The sequence below is a fragment of the Lithobates pipiens genome, unplaced genomic scaffold, assembly GCF_037356315.1.
Source record: "Lithobates pipiens isolate NorthernLeopardFrog02 unplaced genomic scaffold, aLitPip1_a1.2 Scaffold_16, whole genome shotgun sequence".
Taxonomy (NCBI): Eukaryota; Metazoa; Chordata; class Amphibia; order Anura; family Ranidae; genus Lithobates; species Lithobates pipiens.
In genome coordinates this window covers 554,756,373-554,777,317 of record NW_027507748.1, presented here as the reverse complement: position 1 = coordinate 554,777,317, position 20,945 = coordinate 554,756,373, and the positions used below count along the sequence as shown (strand labels likewise).

General features: G+C 44.1%; 1 protein-coding gene across 1 annotated transcript in view; it reads left to right on the top strand.

Annotated features, from left to right (window-relative positions):
• LOC143983626 (retinol dehydrogenase 7-like) overlaps positions 1 to 20,643 on the top strand; it is a 33,930-nt gene extending 13,287 nt beyond the window's left edge. The window contains exons 2-4 of the mRNA XM_077483546.1: positions 10,638 to 10,896; positions 15,523 to 15,686; positions 18,970 to 20,643. Coding sequence (XP_077339672.1) covers positions 10,638 to 10,896; positions 15,523 to 15,686; positions 18,970 to 19,190 — 644 coding nt within the window. The 3' untranslated portion in view covers positions 19,191 to 20,643. The remainder of the gene's footprint in view (positions 1 to 10,637; positions 10,897 to 15,522; positions 15,687 to 18,969) is intronic.
• Positions 20,644 to 20,945: the final 302 nt, after the last annotated feature.

Below are 20,945 nucleotides of genomic sequence, written 5' to 3'. Positions count from 1 at the left end.
TGGGAAGCACACAAATGTACGATTCGCGGAGAGTTCATTGCAGCCGCGGCCAAACAGAAAAAGGAAAGGAATAGTCATATAGCTCAGCTTACCAGCCGAATAAAGATATTGGAAAGGGCCCACAAGCTTACCAGACTCAGAGACACCCTAGCAGACCTAACTCAAGCTAGACAAGATCTGCTCCAAATGTTAAATGCCCGAATCAAGAGGAACTATATGCTCTCACGTAAATTTTTTTACGAATACAGCAACAAGTCAGGTAAATTTCTCGCCAGGGCACTTAGAAAGCAAAGGGCCTCTAGAACTATTCACTCCCTCACGGATTCCAAGGGTAACAAAATAGTTTCCAACCAAGCGATTGCAGATCAGTTTGTCCAATATTACTCTAAATTATATAATCTTAAGGAAAATTTACCACAGGAGGACCTAACACACAGAAGGGGTTTAATTGCTGAATTTTTAAACACGTACGCTCCTACTCCCATTTCCCGGGATGTTGCAACTTCGTTAGATGGCCCACTCACGGCTTCAGAACTTGATGTAGCCCTCAAACAACTGAAACCGGGAAAGAGTCCCGGACCCGACGGCCTTACCTCCTGCTACTACAAAACTTTCTTACCTACTTTAAAACAACACTTCCTGGCGGCATTTAATTCGCTGACGCCGGATAAGCCACCCCCCAGAGATACACTTAGGGCCCATATCACAGTAATACCCAAACCACATAAAGATGAGTCACAGGTATCTAACTATAGACCCATTTCATTACTAAATGTGGATTTGAAGGTCTACGCAAAGATGCTGGCTAATCGCCTTCTCCCCCTTCTTCCTCGGCTGGTGTCCCTAGACCAGGTGGGATTCGTGCCGGGGAGAGAGGGTAGAGATAACACGATAAAAGCTCTTTCTATACACCACTGGCTAACCTCCTTTTCGACACAACAGGGGTTTTTTCTCTCATTGGACGCGGAGAAGGCGTTTGACAGAGTGGCCTGGGACTATATGGAAGAAGTACTAAGAAAAATAGGTTTACCCGACAGATTGATCTCTCTTGTTATGGCTCTATATGCGTCCCCAACTGCCCAGGTCAGGGTTAACGGTCATCTGTCGGACGCTTTCTCCGTGTCCAATGGGACTCGTCAAGGTTGTCCACTTTCTCCCCTATTATTCATACTTACCTTAGAACCCCTCATTCGCAAGTTGAACTCCAACCAGGATGTAAAGGGGATTCAGATTGGCCCTAAGACTCATAAAATTGCTGCTTTTGCGGATGATATTCTCCTTTTCCTCTCCGAACCCCTCACTTCCATCCCCAACCTTCTTTCGGATCTAGACGCCTTCAATGTTCTGTCCAACTTGAAAATCAATTTTTCAAAATCAGAAGCCCTGAATGTATCATTACGCGCTGAAACAGTTGATTTATGTCGTCAGAACTTTCCTTTTCGCTGGAATTATAAAGCTATTACTTATTTGGGCATTCAGTTACCGGCTAATCTGGAAAACTTGTACTCGGCCAACTTTGTCCCTCTCCTCCAAACCATCAAGGCAGACCTTGAGACCTGGTCTACCGGGCTGTTCTCCTGGTTTGGCAGAGCCTCTATTATAAAAATGAATATTCTACCGCGTTTATTATATCTTTTTCAAACGATACCAATAAAAATACCTCCGGCCTTTTTCAAATCTTTCCAATCGCTCTGTAGCAATTTTATTTGGAAGGGACAAAGAGCCAGGTTAAGCTTTGCCAGATTGACTCTACCGAAGGCTAAAGGTGGTATCAGCCTGCCTGACATTAAAAAATACTATTTGGCTAGTCATGTGGCCAGAATTGTTGACTGGAATGTCCATTCTGATACTAAAGCTTGGATACACATAGAAGGCGCCTTTTCACAGACCCCGCTTAAATTTTTACCATGGTTACACCCTGAGCATGTTCCTCAAACTTGCACATTGCACCCACTAATTGCGAGTACCCTACAAGCTTACCGTTCGGCGTGCCGGGCTCACCATATTTCATCCCCCAAGGTCCGTTAACCCCTATAAAACACAACCCTGCCTTCCCAGCTGGACAATCGGATACCTTTCTCTCCGGCATATGGCAGACACTAGATGTAAGAGCACAAAATTTTTTCTCTAATTCTAATCTGCTATCTATCTCTGACCTCCCTACGCTTCCTTCGGGACGGCCCTTTCCACTTTGGGCATACCTACAAATTAGGCATTTCTTAACGAACCGTCAATACAAACCTGATTTTGCTAGACAGCTAACACCTTTTGAATCACTATGTACCCAATCGGAACCGCAACGTCACCTCATTTCTGCCCTATATGCACTATTCTTCACTGCACATGGCACGAAAGATAATTTAGCAGTTCGCAATTGGGAGGCTGATCTGTCGCTGTCCTTATCAGAATCCAATTGGTCTAATATTTATCATCACATTCATAAAGGTTCAGCCAATGTCTCGGTTCAAGAAAACAGCTTTAAAATTTTTACCAGGTGGTATCTTATTCCTATCAAATTGCACAAACGAAACCCCAATGTGTCCCCTGTCTGCTGGAGGTGTGAAAATGGTGAAGGATCATTCCTACACATTTGGTGGTCCTGTGCACGGTTACAACCTTTCTGGAAGGAGGTACACCGCCTTATATGCCAAATTACGACTCACTCAATTGACTTCTCACCGGTCCAAATGCTCCTTCACCACTCAACACTTTCACTGAAAAATTATCATCGCTCTCTCTTGTTACATTTGCTAAACGCGGCCAAAATGTGTATTCCTCCACTATGGAAATCTACTATATCGCCCTCTATCACTAATTGGATTAACAGAGTCTCTAATGTCGCTGATATGGAAAATGTAATCTGGCAAGCTAAGGATGCTCCTTCAAAATATTGGGCAGTCTGGGCATGTTGGCACCATTTTCGCACTTCAGCAGAATGTCGCCAACTGTTGACCGGAGTCTCACCTTAGAGAGAATTAGATACCCATTTATCTCCTTATTGTCTCTCCCTTCGGGGGCTTCCCCTGAGCCCTTCCTATCCCTAATACATGCTAACTGAAATACGGTCAGGCATTGTATTCTTGCACCTAATGACACAGTGGTCTTCCTTTCCCGTATTGCCTTGACCCTTCTGTAGGCCTCTTCCCAAGCCGTTATTCTCTCCCAATCCTCCTGAGGATTGGGCCGAGTTTTCAATCAAGGCTGTAGAAATGGTTTAACATTTACTGTATACTTTGAGGTTTTTCTGTTATAATATTACTTGGCAAGTCTGCTTGGCTCATTTACGGCCAGTTTTCTATTTCATGTTGTTGTACATGTTGTGTTAATTTGCCAATTTTATTGGTTACTACGGTCCTTAACCCATTGTATTTTATGCAACTGTATATTGTTACTTGCATTCCTTGTACCTTGTGTATTCTTCAATAAAAGACTTTTGGAACAAAAAACATCTGTTCGTTTCACTCTGTCTTGGGCATTGGATGTGGCTGGTTGCACGGTTACTGGGCTCCCCACTGGGATGGGACCACCACTATGGGAGAGGCATAGGGACTTTGTAAAACTTGTATGACGCCCTTTTCGCTTCAACTTCAAGGGTTGTTCCAAAGGTCTTCCAGGTCACCCAACAGAATCCATCGTGCTCTCTTTGTCTTCATTAAGATGAATTCTGTGTTGAGCACTCTTCGCATAACTGACATCAAAGTCATTTTTGGAAAACATCTCTCAACATATCAAGACTTGGATTTTAGCTCTCTCTCTCCATTCAAGTGAAAGTTGGGTATTCTGTGGGTAAAACCTCTCTACAGGGATTTTATCTGCTGCTCCCCTCACCAGATGGTGAGATTTGAGTAGCCGATTTCATTTGACCAATCACATTTGTCACTGGAGAGTTGTTAGTATTGCAAACACTGACAGGAATCCTCCCATTGCTAGATTGCAGTGCTCTGGGTGATACGAATTCAGGGTTCAGCTCCAACCCAGTGTTCTCTCCCCAGGAATTGGCTTCAAGGACAACAAAGGGCCAAAAGTAGTCCCAGGTTAACTTGACTGTAGCATGTAAACACACTATTTCCCCTGATTTACAGTATTTTCTCACCTGTGTCCAGTCTCCATAATTTCTATACACCTTCCATTGGGACCTTCTGTTCATGTACTATGCACTGGCATGCTTGTCATAGCTTTGGGTAGACATTTTCAGTTGTCAAGTCACTTCTTGCTGCAGGAGTAAGCAGTCTCCTTACAAGATCAGTGTTCATCCCCACTAGCAGGAAGTTCTTTTTAGCCACAGGAGGGCGAGGGAATACCACCACTAAGGTATCAAAGGTCTCTGATTGTCCAGCTACAGAAGAGTCAAATGTCAACTCGATTGGTAAGTACCCACCAATGGGGAACTTCTGAGTCTCAATGCCTCAGATATCCATGTCTTCCAATTTCTGCAGGGGTAAATCCTTCAGGTATTTGTCATAGAAGTCTTGATACAACAGGGTTAAATGTGCTCCTCCTGTATCCATTAGAGCCCAAGTATTAATACCTTCTACTTGGATTAGTATTATGGGTCAAGGCCTCACTAACTTGACAGGAAACTTCCTTGGCATTGGTTCAGCAGTCTGTATTTGTACTATCTTTCTGACCAGGTTCAGGGGTGTCAGTTGCTTTGTCAAGGTTTTGGGAAAATGGAGTGTCATCACAAGTGCTGGAGCTATTGCAAAGATTCATGTAGCGCGTAGCGATTGTGATGTTGAGGAGACCGGATGCAGGGGGGGGGGGGGGGCAGGGGAGAAGATTAGATGAGACAGTGATCAGCCTCTTACCTGCCATGGAGCTCGTCCCGCTAGTGGGTGATCTTTGAAGTCCTTGGAGGAGATCAGGAACGGAGTGTCGGGGAGGGATCGGTGGTGATTCACATGAAGAGCGCTCATCTGTACCCGGCACACCCCTCCACTGATAGGCATCCAATGGCAGGGCTCCCTTCTACCCATCATCTTATGTCCTGGCTCCTCCTTTCCCCTCTCACCATTGTTTGTAGTGCCTTCTGTCAGCGGTGAAACCTTCACACAACACACACTTTTTATTTACTTTCCTCCTCTTCTTGTTTTTTTGGGGGGATAATGTCATAATGTGCTGGTATGCACCGCATATTATGACAGACTTAACTTAAAAGTTTGCCCTCCAGCAGCACACTGTCACCTGTGCTGGGGCTTCCATCTTCACCCGGTTTTCCTTCCGGGCTCACAGACTTCAGCCGTTTGAATGGCCAAGTCACGGTGGCACAGTGGACGGCACGGTGGACAGCAATGCCCATTGTAGACTTTACTACTGCTTTAAGATTTCAGCACCCTGAAAATTGTCTCTTTAAAAGCTGCCATGCTTCATTCTTTATTAACCCCTCCCTGCTCAGCCCCAGTGTCCCTTTAACCACTTCAGCTCCGGACCAATAAACACCTTAAGGACCAGAGGTCTTTTTGCAATTTCGCACTGCGCTGCTTTAACTGGTAATTGCGCGGTCATGCAATATTGCACCCAAACGAAATTTGCGTCCTTTTCTTCCCACAAATAGAGCTTTCTTTTGATGGTATTTGATTGCCTCTGCGATTTTTTTTTTTTGCGATATAAATGGAAAAAGAGCGAAAATTTTGAAAAAAAAAGATATTTTCTTCTTTTTGTTATAAGAAAAATCGAATAAACTAAATTTTAGTCATACATTGAGGGCAACATTTATTCAGCCACATGTCTTTAGTAAAAAAAATGTCAATAGGCGTATATTTTTTGGTTTGCGCAAAAGTTATAGCGTCTACAAACTAGAGTACATTTTCTGGAATTTACACAGCTTTTAATTTATGACTGCCGATCTCATTTCTTGAGGTGCTAAAATGGCAGGGCAGTACAAATCCCCCCCAAATGACCCCATTTTGGAAAGTAGACACCCCAAGGAAATTGCTGATGGGTATGTTGAGCCCATTGAATATTTATTTTTTTTGTCCTAAGGGATTGAATAATGACAAAAAAAAAAAAAAAAATTTTTTTTACAAAAAAGTTGTCACTAAATGATATATTGCTCACACATGCCATGGTTATATGTGGAATTGCACCCCAAAATATATTCCGCTACTTCTCCCGAGTATGGCGATACCACGTGTGTGGGACTTTTTGGGAGTCTAGTCGCGCACGGCACCCCGAAAACCAATCACCACCTTCAGGATTTCTAAGGGTGCAAATTTTTGATTTAACTCCTCACTACCTATCACAGTTTCGAAGGCCATAAAATGCCAAAATAGCACAAAACCCCCCAAAATGACCCCATTTTGGAAAGTAGACACCCCAAGCTATTTACTGAGAGGCATGTTGAGTCCATGGAATATTTTATATTTTGCCACAAGTTGCGGGAATATTACAAACTTTTTTTTTTTTTGCACCAAGTTGTCACTAAATGATATATTGCTCACACATGCTATGGGCATATGTGAAATGACACCCCAAAATACATTCTGCTGCTTCTCCCGAGTACGGGGATACCACATGTGTGGGACTTTTTGGGAGTCTAGTCGCGCACGGCACCCCGAAAACCAATCACCACCTTCAGGATTTCTAAGGGTGCAAATTTTTGATTTAACTCCTCACTACCTATCACAGTTTCGAAGGCCATAAAATGCCAAAATAGCACAAAACCCCCCCAAATGACCCCATTTTGGAAAGTAGACACCCCAAGCTATTTACTGAGAGGCATGTTGAGTCCATGGAATATTTCATATTTTGCCAAAAGTTGCGGGAATATTACAAACTTTTTTTTTTTTTGCACAAAGTTGTCACTAAATGATATATTGCTCACACATGCTGTGGGCAGAAGTCAAATTACACCCCAAAATAAATTCTGCTGCTTCTCCCGAGTACGGGGATACCACATGTGGGGGACTTTTTGGGAGCCTAGCCACGTACGGGACCCCGAAAACCAAGCACTGCCTTCCGGATTTGAATATAAAATGCTATAAAAAACAAACTAACCAGAGTCACCCGTAACACTTATACGGTGATCAGTGGTGAAAGGGTTAACTAGGGGCAATCAGGGGGTTCAAATTTTTATTAGGTAGTATATGGGGGTCCCTGGCGCTATATAAAAACCTGACGGGGAACCTAAATAACTAACTGGCTAACCAGCGTCACCAGTGACACTTATACTGTGATCGCTGGTGAAAGGGGGTGAAAGGGTTAACTAGCAGCAATCAGGGGGTTAAAACCATTATTGGGTAGTATATCGGGGTACCTAGCGCTATAAAAACCTGGCGGTGAACCTAAAAAAATAACTAGCTACCTAGCGACACTAGCGACACTGATGCAGCGTTCAGAAAAATTATCGCTTAGTGACACTGGCAAAAGGGGGTGAAAGGGTTGACTAGCGGAAATCAGGGGGTTAAAACCATTATTGGGTAGTATATCGGGGTACCTAGCGCTATAAAAACCTGGCGGTGAACCTAAAAAAATAACTAGCTATCTAGCGACTGTAGCGACACTAATGCAGCGATCAGAAAAACGATCGCTTAGTGACACTGGCAAAAGGGGGTGAAAGGGTTAACTAGCGGCAATCAGGGGGTTAAAACCATTATTGGGTAGTATATCGGGGTACCTAGCGATATAAAAACCTGGCGGTGAACCTAAAAAAATAACTAGCTACCTAGCGACACATGCAGCGATCAGAAAAATGATCGCTTAGTGACACTGGCAAAAGGGGGTGAAAGGGTTAACTAGCGGCAATCAGGGGGTTAAAAACATTATTGGGTAGTATATCAGGGTACCTAGCGATATAAAAACCTGGCGGTGAACCTAAAAAAATAACTAGCTACCTAGCGACACTAGCGACACATGCAGCGATCAGAAAAATGATCGCTTAGTGACACTGGCAAAAGGGGGTGAAAGGGTTAACTCTAGGGGCAATCAGGGGGTTAAATCTTTATTGGGGGGTGATAGGGGGCTACCCTGGACCTAACACTAACTGTCCTGACAGTTTTTACTGTCACAACTGACACTGAATGCATTGATCAGTAAAGAAATGATCAATGCAATCAGTGACACTGTGACTGGGGGGGGGAGGGGGGGGCGGGGGGGGGGATCGGGGGGCGATCGGGGGGGGTTTGTGTACCTATGTGTACCTACATGTCAGTGTAGTGTTGGTGCACACTTACTTTTATTCTTCTCCTCGTAGTCCGGTCAAAAAGACCGCCCCGAGGAGAATGACATCACTTCCTCCTTCCTGTGTAAACAATACACAGGGGAGGAAGCTTCTCATTGGCCAGGAGCGATCCAGAGGGGGTGGCCGAAAACCAACGGCCATCCCCTCATCACGGAGCGCTCCTGGACCGAATCGGACCGCCGTAAACAGCGGGAGGGGGTCCGATCGGACCCCCCACCCGCTGGAAGGCAATCACGTAGATGTACGTGATTGTGCCTGCTTGTGCCATTGTGCTGACGTACAATGGCAATACGGCGGTCCTCAAGTGGTTAATACACCCATCGTTCACCTGAACACATTACGCGTGCCACATTACTACTCTCTTTGGGGCATCTGAAGATGTCCCAGGTCTTTTACAATCCTTTAGTGTATACTAGCGTTGCACCAATACCATTTTTTTTTATTGGGGAGTACGAGTTCCAATACTTTTGGTCAAGTACTTGCTGATACCGAGTATTGACCCTTTTGTGCGTTTTGCGTCAATACAGAAAATATTGGCGAAAAAAAAAAAAATCGCACAGCAAAGAATCACATGCGATTTGAACAGGAATGCGGTGTGATTTTTTTTTCCCCCACTGCTCGTGTGTTGTGTGTGTGTGTGTTTGTGTGTGTATAGAAAGGGAAAAGTGCGATCTAGTGGACAGTTTAAAAAATGTTAGGCCGCGTACACACGCGCGGACTGTTCGCCCAACTTTGTCCGTCCAACAGTTTCGGCAAACAGTCCGCTCAAACTTAGCATGGACGGACATGGCCACACACGACGGACGAACAGTTTGCTGAAACCGTGCGCGATGACGTTTCGGCACGCACGACGGATCGAAAATTTCGACGTCCAATACACTGCAATGCAACCTTCCGACGTGGAAATCCTTTCTGAGCATGCGCGAGACTTAGTTGGCCGAACAAGCCTACACACGAGCGAACAGTCCGCTGAAACCTTGTTTCAGCGGACAGTTTTTCGGAATTTCCGTAAGACCTTGTTCGTCCAACTGTCCGCTGAAACTGTCCGCTGAAGCCCCACACACGAGCGGACTGTCCGCCCAAACACTGTTCAGCGGACAAGGTTGGGCGAACAGTCCGCCCGTGTGTACGCGGCCTTAGTACATTTCTGGCGACATGCAAAATAATCTACACAGGTGCCCCTCTCTGCTGATGATAGCAATTCAGATCTGCTGGAGGCGTTTTCATTTGGTGATTCAGCCAGTAACATACCTCCTGTATTAGAGATATTGTGTAGTGACATCTTAGAGACATCTTGGAATGAGTTAGGCCTGGCCTACGCTGTATACCCTGTCTTATCAGCAGCATCTTCATTTTAATCTTCTACATCTGTCAATTCTTATTAAGCCTAGTACACACGGGCCAAATGTTGGATGGCATCAGCCCCTTTAATAGAAACTGGCCGTCATCTGGCCCATGTGTACTGCAGTCAGTCTGACAATTCGGCCAGCTTCTGTCCAAGGGGCATGACCGAAAAAGGTCTGCCGCTCGGCTCCTGATCAGCTCTCTCGGGCTGAAAGCGCTGACCCTGTCGGAACACAATAGGACAGCAGGAAAGATCGCTGCACTAATATCAGATTGTTAGTACAGTGGCTCCTCCTGAGCGGTCAGATTTTTTTTTTCCGTTCAGCTCTGCTGGGTTGAACGAAAAAAAAAAAACTACTAGTGTGTGCCAGGCTTTAGTCAGAGTTAGTTACAGAAAGTCTTGTTATCAGTGCTGATAATTTTTCATTTTGGCATTTTCTTGCTGACCATTTTGGCCTGTAACTATTTAAGTCTAAGCTGTAACCAATTCTGCAGAAGTATCTAGTGATTTGGCAATTCTAGAGTCCACTTTTATAAGCAAGATGCAGAAAAGGCTCTTACTATTCAGGTAACTGATAGGACATGGTGGATCAGACCCTTATTTGCTCAAGTCGTTCCTTCTTCCCCCATAATTATTCTACAACACTAAGGTCTGTTGATTGGCCCCTCAGCCACTTAGCATTGCATATTGAGAAAGAAAAAAGCAACAGGCTCCTCCACATCCTAATGTAATGATTTTTACTAATCACGCAACTGTATTTTATAATTCCAATGAATAGATGGTACTGCAGGCAAGGATGGCGGTGTTCATCCACAGGCTGAAAGCTTATTTGGTCAATGAAGCCTAGATCTGATTTATTAATTACATGATTGGGAACCACTCTGATTGTTCCCCAATTTCAGTGGGAACCCCTACTTTTAGTGACATCCAGAATTCAGAGCCATTAGTTGTGTGAAATGTCAGCAGGTAGCTCTCAAAGGATGGATGTTTATTAACTTATCTCAAGCATGGGGCATTGAAATCTGATATTAAATGTTTGCTTTGCTTGCCACACAGAGGATACTGACAAACACGTCAATCTATGTTTATTTCAATGAATCCTTTATTTTGCAGGGCTCTGGGGTCTAGTGAACAATGCTGGTATTGCAACTGGATTTGCTCCTAATTTATGGCAAACAAAGGAAGGTTTTATTAAGATGCTGAATGTAAATTTCCTGGGAATGGTTGATGTGACGCTGAACTTGGCACCTCTTATCATAAAGGCAAAGGGACGAATCGTCAATGTGTCTAGCGCTGCAGGAAGAATAGCCATGGTTGGAGGAGGATACTGCCCATCAAAATATGCTACACAAGCATTCTCTGACAGTCTAAGGTAATCCAACTGTACTGCAGTACAAATAACTCACTAGCCCCAGAAGACAGTGAAAACATACTTAAAACTGTCCAAAAATTAGATTTGAATAGAGTGGTGAGGAGCTAGAGCATCTGTCATGTTTTACTGCCACCATGCAGGACCGTAAACAAAAGAACTGCTAGCCTACCAGGTTCCATTTAAAAGTTTCACTTGAAAAGGGTACCCCAGATGTATCCTGACTCTTTTTATCCTGACTCTTTTTATCCCTGACTCTTTTTATCCTGACTCTTTTTATCCTGAAATACTATACCCCCATCTAAGCTTGCCAAAAATACACTGACACCGAGGTTGGAGTAAAATGGCCGTTTTAGGGCCCCTTTATTAAAATTTAACAATTAAGTAAACCAATAATACCAAAAAAAAACATTTCTTGTATCTGCTTGTAACTACTTCCCATGGTCCCTGCCGCACTGCACCGGCTCTGAGACGAACCACGTTTTGCAGATACACCATTGTAACTACCAGTTATCCCATAACTGGCATTCCACCAGGGACCCATACTTTAGATGGGTCCCAATCATCTAATACACAGCAGGTTATTTAAAAATGCCTCCAAAGACCCAACCGCCACAGCACAAAGTGTGAAGCCTCACTCCTTTGTGCCCCACCAAAAACGCAATGCCCTCTGTACCCCGTCTTGCAAATCCAGGGACCACAGATTCGTCCCCACCGTATTCATATGGACCCCATTACCGCAGAGAATCCGCCATGTATCCACCTCCACCTCCAGCTCCTGATGCTGTACTAAAATGCCACCATTTCGAGCTATAACCCTCCCAACCTCCTCATTAACCTTCACTCTGGCCCTGTTCGAATTCGCCACTGACCTGGCAAAATGGCAGGTCATGAGACCTACCATATCAGACCATACCACCACAGTAGGAGGCCAACTGCAGTCAGAGCATGTCAAATTTGACATCTCGTATGAGGTGTCGGCTGCACCGAACCCCTAGGTCGTTGCCTTCCACGTGCAAGACCATCTTGCAACCCTATTTACCTCCAGGTCCACCCTGCTCCATAACAACCCCAGGAAACATCCACCTTTTTGCTAGCCTCAGACCTGAGGAAGACTCAGGGCCGGATTAACATAGGGGCTATTGGAGCTGCAGCTCCAGGCCCCTTTCTCAAGATAGGCCCATTTGCCCAAAAACAAAATAAATTAAAAAAAGATCGACTTCGAGGATTGTAGCTCGGCTACTATCATCTACGGTTCCGGAGATACAGGGCTGCTTGCACAGCCTGTCAGAAGCTACATACAGAGCGGCAGTATAAATACAAGCTGGAACACTCTGCAGCAGACTGAGAGGATGAACTCACAGTGCTTATAATAATTATTTGTATATTACTTATGATAATTAACCCCTTGCCACCCAGGCCCATTCTGAGACTTCTCTCCTACATGTAAAAATCATCATTTTTTTATGCTAGAAAATTACTCAGAACCCTCAAGCATTATATATTGTTTTAGCAGATAAAATGGTGGTCTTTGCAACTTTTTATGTTACACGATATTTGCGCAGCAATTTTTCAAAGTTTTTTTTGGAAAGAAACTGTTTCATTCATAAAAAAACACTAGTTAGCATGATTTTTTGTTGTGTACTAAGCGATGCTTTACATTTTTTACAGGTTACATGTTTAGAGTTACAGAGGACATCTAGTGCTAGAATTATTGCTCTCGCTCTAACGATCGTGGAGTATGTAACCTGTGTGTATCTGGCTCTGATACTAACCAGTGTCTACCCAGGGACTGACTAGTATCTCTCCTCAGCCTGTCCCCACACACCCTCTCACCTGCTGACCTGTGAATGGGGCAATCACTGCCGCAGTGCTATTGTGTCCTGCCATTGAATACAATGATTAGTGTTGCTAACTATAGCTGGCAGCACTGATTGTTTTGGGGAAAACCTGACAGGCTGGTTGTACTCAAGTCAGTTAATAGGTTGACTTGTGTAAAACCAGCTAGCCCATACATAGATCGACTATGGCTGGTCTCTGCTTAATTGGTGTAATTTCAATCCATGTATGGCCGCTTAACCACTACGCAGTCCCTAAACATCCTTCCAAAAACCTTTACATTTTTCCTTCCCAGATTACTTCATCCTCCTCTCCTATACATAGGGCCCACTGTCATACTTTCCACACTTCTCTCCTATACATAGTGCCCACTGTCATACTCTCCATACTTCTCTCCTGTACATACTGCTCACTGTCATACCCTCCACACTTCTCTCCTATACATAACGCCCGCTGTCATATCCTATACACTCCTCTCCTGTACATAGTGCCCACTGTCATACACTTCTCTCCTGTACATAGTGCCCACTTTCGTACCCTACACAATCCTCTCCTATACATAGTGCCCACTGTCATACCCTGCACACTCCTCTTCTATACATAGTGCCCACTGTCATACCCCCAACACTTCTCTCCTATACATAGTGCCCACTGTCATACCCTCCACACTCCTCTCCTGTACATACTACTCATTGTCATACCCTCCATACTCCTCTCCTATACATAGTGCCCACTGTCATACCCTCCACACTCCTCTCCTGTACATACTACTCACTGTCAAACCTCCCTCGTCCTCTCCTAAACATAGTGCCCACTGTCATACCCTCCCTCCACACTCCTCTCCTGTAATTACTGCTTACTGTCCTACTCTCCACACTTCTCTCCTGTACACATTGCTCACTGTCATACCCTCCACACTCTTCTCTTATACATAGTGCCCAATGTCATACCCTCTACACTCCTCTGCTGTGCATACTACCCACTGTCATACCCTTCACACTCCTCTCCTGTACATAGTGCCTTCTGCCATACCCTCTGCACTCCTCTCATGTACATAGTGCCCACTGTTAGACCCTCCACATTTCTCTCCCTCACCTTCACATACTTCCCACTTTTATACCATCCATACTCCTCTGTCTTAGATCATCGGATAAGCAGTATGACAAAAGAGCCATCGCAGTGGATGTCTGCCGCCCAAAAGTCCCCATGGGCAGCCTTGGATGGGCTAACTAACTCATCCACCCAGAGAGCTCTGTAAAAGGCCAAAGCAAACGCCGCCTGGAATAACAAAGTTTTGAAACTGGACGAACACACTATCGTCTGCAAAAACAAAGATTGCATGATGTCAAACGCAATAGGCTGGCGGCCGTCAGGCCTCCGAGCATCCTTACGACAACCCCTCAGGGCCTATTTTACCGTAAAATCGGGAATGCCCTGCATTTTGAACAGGAAGGCCAGGCCAGATATTACAAAAGACGTATAATCTGAGACGTATAATCGGCTCCTCCATCCAGATGGATCGACCATTAAAATTGCTCAGAAATTCATGCCACATGATAAGGTCAGCACTATGTTCCCTATTCAGCTGAATAAAATGCCTAGGTGAGTTATCCTCAGCAGTGGCGGCAGATAGCTAGCGACAAAAAACGCTGCCCATCGGCATGATCCGGCATGCAAAATTAAGCTTGTCGAGGAGCGACTGTTGCTCTCGCAGCTGAATCTTGTGTTTGCCAGATGCCAAACTAACTTCCTCCTTCATAGCATGTAACTTGTCAGGAAGACGACACTCCATTCCTGGGAGTCAATCTCTATACCCAGGAACTTTATAGATGACGCGGGGCCTTCCATTTTGTCTGCCGCAAGAGGAATACCAAAACGCTCCGCAAGGTGTTGCACCGTAGCCAGTAAGACACCACTTAAATTCAAGGAGGGCCAACACACAGAAAAAGTCATCCAAGTAATGAATCACTGAATTGACCATGTATACCTTTTTCATGGCACCGCTTGGCACTTTGAAAAAATAAGTTGGTTTTGTGTTGCAGTTTGGGCACCTTGTCTCAAAAAGGTTCACCATCACTGACCTAGGTGGATGCAACATCAGTCAGATGCATCTGTATTTCGCTAGCTCCAAAACCAAGAACTGAGCAATCAAACACTGCTGACTGCTCAGAGCTGGTGACTGTCAGTTTAAATAAAAATTGAACAATAAAAAAAATCTGGCACATATGCTTTAATGTTCCATTCACATTTAGGCGTTTTGAATTGTGGGCGGAATTGCCACATTTCTGCCCACGATTCCAGAATTCCTGAAAAACGTGGGATGCGCTTGCAATGCTATTATTTGTTAATGGAAACCCAATGAAGGTGTGCGGTGCGATAAATTGCGCTGCAATTGTGACAAAATTGCAACATGCAAAGCTTGTCGCTCAAAAAGGAGCAGGAGCATCTTTTGACGCGTGGCAATTTTGCCACGATTTCAGTGTGATAACTGTGGCAAAAATCGCACCGCAATCTGGGGGGGGCATTAACAAGTTTTTCAGCAATTCTGGAATTGTGGAAATTCCACTCGCAATTCACATCGCCCAGGTGTCAAAAGAACTTCTTTTAACACCGATTCCAACATTTAAGTGTGAATATTTTTGGGGTCACAAGAACGACTCTCCACCTAAGAATAATTTATGTACATACGTAGGTATATGAGTTTTGCACTGTGATACCATTTATAAATAAGTATTGGTGATTTAGTGATATACACTCTGATTATTTGTTTCTGGTTGCTTAAATCTGCAGAAGGGAGCTTCGTGCTTTTGGGGTCAAAGTCTGCATATTAGAACCTGGAGCTTATAGAACATCAATAGTTGAGAAAGATCGTCATATGAAAAACATGCAGCAGCTATGGAATGATCTCCCTGAAAACATTAAAGAATTGTTTGGAGAACAGTATTACCAACAATGTGAGTGACACCTCTACTAAAAATGAAAGTTAAAGTATTAAGCAAGTCATACAGTACATCATACAATTTTCTTTCCTTCAGCGAAGGTTTGAAGGAAAGAACATTTCTAAGTTCCCCAATCAACACAGTCAGGGTTGATGGAGTTATCCCCCAAAGCTGCAGAATACAATGAATACAATGTTCACCGCCGGCAGCTATAGCACAAAAATAACCCAACAGGGTGGTTGTATTCAAGTTGATCAATGGATCAGGAACCAGCCGAAACCTCCTGAATTTTGTCTATGGCTAGCCTTAAAAGCATGAAAAGTATTATATTAGATTACATTTGTTTTCTTTTCTTCATGATTTCTTTCTTTATTTTTGCCTGGTGATTCTGCCAATAACACACGTCTAGTCCTAGGGGGTGACAACATCACGCATTGTAGTGCGTCTATGGAAGAACAGCTGTGTCAGCCTAGGCTGCTCTCCTCATTTGGACTACAAACTGACACTGGTCACCTGGACACATAAAAATGGTGAATGCCCCCTAGTAAGGCCCATACTATGCAGTTCGGGGACCCCAGTAGTTTAAAGCACTGTGAAGCTTACAAAAAAGGCATTTAGTTTAAATTTCATACCTGTAGGCGGATGGAAGCTTCCCCACAGCCTGGTCAAAGACTTCTCATTGCAAGAGATCAGCCCTGTCCTGCCTAGGATCTAGGGCAGCCTGTATTTTGGATGCAGCCCCATCATCACGAGAATGAGCGCTCTCCCTATGGTGATTCCAGAATAGGGAGGAAACTATTCAGGCTCAGGGAGTATAAGAAGACACGTGTTCACTCGATGAAATTGGAAAAGTGGTTTAATCTTAAACTGCGTAGGGGGTTTTTCACTATGAGGGCGATAAGAATGTGGAACGCTCTTCCACAATTGGTGGTGTCAGTAGGAAGTAATAGTTTAAAAAAAAAAACTCTTACATGGGCATCTTAGCGAGCACATTATACATGGATTTATTTACAGTACATGCCACCGATATCGTGTAAATCTCGACACTTTTAGCGGCGAGATCGACACACACGAGCCCCGTCACGAGAGCCAGTGCCAAGTTATGTTGCTCCTCCTGCTCGCCGTCCCCAATACATTCCTATGGATACGCTGCATCTCGTGGGGGCGGCGAGCTAGAGAAGCACAGCCTCGCAGCGGTGATTGTGGAAACACAATATCGGCGGCAGGTACTGTATTATGAACCAAATAAGTTTACCTTGGTCTCATCAGACCACAGAACATGGTTTCAGCAATCCATTTCCTTCGTCTGCTTGTCTTCAGCAAACTGTTTGCAGGCTTTCTTGTGCATCATCTTTAGAAGAGGCATCCTTTTAGGACGACAGTCATGCAGACCAATTTGATGCAGTGTGCGGCTTATGGTCTGAGCACTGACAGACTGGCCTACCGGGAAATTTCCCGGTAGGCCGCCTGCCCTGGGGCCGCTTTGAGCGGTATGTCATGAAGCTGGGTCTGTGTGCAAGGTCCTGCCCCCCTAGACTGGCTCATGTGATAGTAGATGGAATCGGTGTTCCGGTACTTATATAGTGCCGTCAATTTACCCAGCGCTTCACATGTATTTTGAACATTCACATCATTCGATGCCCTCATTGAGCTTACAATCTAAGGTCCCTAACTCACATTCAAACATAGTCCCATTCATTTCTTCTTTGTTTCCACATTCAAACATACACTAGGGCCAATTTAGACAGGAGCCAATAAACCTACCAGCATGTCTTTGGAGTGTGGGAGGAAACCCACACAGGCACAGGGGGAACATGCAAACTCCAGGTAGGTAGTGTCATGGTTGGGATTCAAACCAATGACCCTAGTGCTGCTAGGATGAAATGCTAACCATGTAGCCACTGGGCTGGCAGGTTATGGGTTATTGGATATGGGATATGATTTTTGACATGTGCACACACACCCCAACACAGGTTTAATTGGATGGACTGGTGTCTTTAGTCAACCTCACCAACTATGTAACTAAGGAATGCACAGTGCACATTCTCACCCCATGTTCCTGCAGCCACTGAGATCAATAATTTTTTAAAAGCTGCACAGTGCTTTTAAAACTATCAGGCCCGTTAACTGCATGGTACATTATATTTGTAAAAGTGAACTTACCCTTTACATTAGGCTACGGAGGGACAGTTACCCAGAGCCAGAAAGCATTTTCCATTACAAATAATTTTTGACTGTTTTTCTTGGGCTAGTAACCACTTGGCGACCAGCGGCCTTCATTATACTGTGGCAGGTCGGCACGGTCCCACGAACTATCGTAACTGTACTTCGGTCCCTTCAAGCGGGATAGCAAGCGCTCGCACATGTTGCACATCGGGGGTGCTGATGGTCGTGACTGGCGGTCACGAGGACCGCTGGCCACGAGTGATCGCCGGCACAAGAGGCAGAACAGGGAGATGTGTGTGTAAATTTCTCTACACTCCCATTTCGGTGAGTTCCTACGAGCTGGGAAACACGATCTCTCATCTCTTATAGTCAGTCCCATCTCCCACAGTTGGAACACACACCTAGGGAACACAGTTAACCCCTTGATCGCTTCCCTGCCAGTGACATTTATACAGTAATCAGTGCATTTTTATAGCAGTGATCGCTGTACAATTGTCAATGGACCAAAAAATGTATCAAAATTGTCCGATGTGTCTGCTATATGTCGCAGTCTCGATAAAAATCGCAGATCACTGCCATTACTAATAAAAAAATAAAAAATTATAAAAAATGCCATAAATCTATCCCCTATTTTGTAGACGCTATAACTTTTGTGCAAACCAATCAATATATGTTTTTTGCAATTTTTATTACCAAAAGTATGTAGAGGAATACATATCGGCCTAAACTGAGGAAAAAAAATAAATTTGGGGCTATTTATTAGAAAAAAGTACAAACTATTGTGTTTTTTTTTTTCAAAATTGTCACTCTTTTTTGTTTATAGTGCAAAAAATAAAAACCGCACACATGATCAAATACCACCAAAAGAGATCTCTATTTGTGGGAAAAAAAGGACGTCAATTTTGTTTGGATACAGCGCCGCACGACCGCGCAATTCTCAGTTAAAACTATGCAGTGCCGTATCGCAAAAAATGGCCTGTCATTGAGCAGGCAAATTCTTCTGGGGCTGAAGTGGTTATACACCACCTTCTCTGTATTATATAACAAAATAAGACAAATTTGAGCTTGGTTTTTGTACTACAATAGAGTCAATAACGGCAGTTTTATGTATGTGTGTTTTTTTTTCATACAGATGTCAAGGGTTTAATGTTACTGCTTGACATGTCCAGCCCCAAGATCCACCAAGTGCCAGACTGTATGGAGCATGCGTTGACCGCAGTTCACCCCTGGACAAGATACGAACCTGGCTGGGACTTCAAGTTCTACTACCTCCCTTTATCCTATCTCCCTACTGCCATCTCTGATTACATAATTTGTCGCTCTTCACCCACACCAGCTCAAAAACTGGAGTGATTGCATCAATTTATTTTTTTGTTGAAAAAATGAACTTTAATATAAAATATCTAAAAAATAAAATGCTTAATTGGGGTACATTTAACCCTGTACTGCGACGCAGCGCATGTATACACTACATTACAATACAGTACCCATCACACAATAAATATGGTATCATACCCAACATGTTGTGCGGAGCAGAGTTCCCTGAACCATTACATCATGCATGACGCTCCTTGGCCCCAAAAAGCATTGACAAGACGCAACACAACTAGAAGCACAATGCCTGACGTGAAGTGCCCGAGTCAAACTCCTGCCCCCCGAGCCATATATGGCACCGCAAATAAAACAAGGTATGCAATAGTCTCAACATTTCAAATACAATTCAAGAAGCAACGGGTGTTTCTTGAAGAAGAAAAAAGGTAGGGAAAATAGTTCACAGGCCTGAAGGATTATTGAAAGGACAAAGGCACACAAGGGAGAGTGTTGAAGGGGAAATCTTCAGACAACCTCTTCCTTATTGATGTCCATCAGGTTATAGTCTCTGAGAAGATTGTGATCCAGTCTGTGACAGTCCTCAACGGACATCCTCACCTGCTGGGGGATGAGGTGCTTTCTGGTGCACCATAAAGCATCCTTAAAGCAATCACCTGCCAGGCACCATCAATGTCTTCCTGAGAAAAAGTCCCACAAAACAGACTGTTCAGCACACCAAAGTGTGTGATTGCTGTCTATGGTACAAAGACCTTGAGCTCTGCTTCCAAAGCCCTCAACAGGTTCCAAGCAAAGGGGCACTCCCAGAAAACATGTAGAGCAATTTCCACCTGGATGATGCAAAAAAGAGCAGTGCCTATATCTGCTCAGATTTCTGGCATGCATAAATGTCCTGAGTGGCAACCCCCCCGGAGTAATTGCATTGGTATTCTCAATAATCAAAACATTTACATATTGCTACCGGTGACAAGACAGTAGCACAGACCTTTATTATAGGGAAAAAATGTGTATGTGATAAGAAGGCGCCAACCCAGATAAAATTTAATCGAGTGCAGCTGCCCCTTTAAGTGTAAACAACACTAAAGGTAGGCGCTACTCCTTTAAGATCAGTGACGTAAACAGTAAACAAATATGAATACAATTAACAACAAATGTCTACATCAGGGGTGGCCAACCAGACGAAGACCAAGAGCCACATTTTTTACCGAGTTACCGCAAAGAGCCACATCATACGCATGGGCACACATGAACATCACCCCATCCCTTCCTCATACACACATACTTTTACACACACACTGCACACACTGTTTTAACACTACAAAGACCACAGGCCAGTCATTTTCATCAAGTCAGTAATCTTCCTTTGAAAGTACATCCATGTGACAGAAGACAGCAGCTCATCTAATTTCCAAAATACAAATTGTCTTACAAACAGTGAACTGGTCAGGATAACAATAAACAGTTAATGGGTCTTCTAGCCTGAACTAGCAGTAAATTCTTCCAAAAAACATCACAGAAAGCATGCAGCACACACAGAGTTCTGGATAAATAAGTGAAAAGAAGCTGAAATGGTTAACAGCCAGCCATGTGTCACACTATCAACAGACAGAGAATGTGCTGAGCAGATCTTATCAGTGTTCAGGTGAAACAGTTATTAAAAAAAAAAAAAAGTGCAGAGCAAGACAGAGGGAGAAGGGAGGACAGATCAGTAACCTGCACACTTGTGGTCATACCTTTTTGTATCTCATCGGCTTCAGATACAGCGTGTTTCTCCTTCCT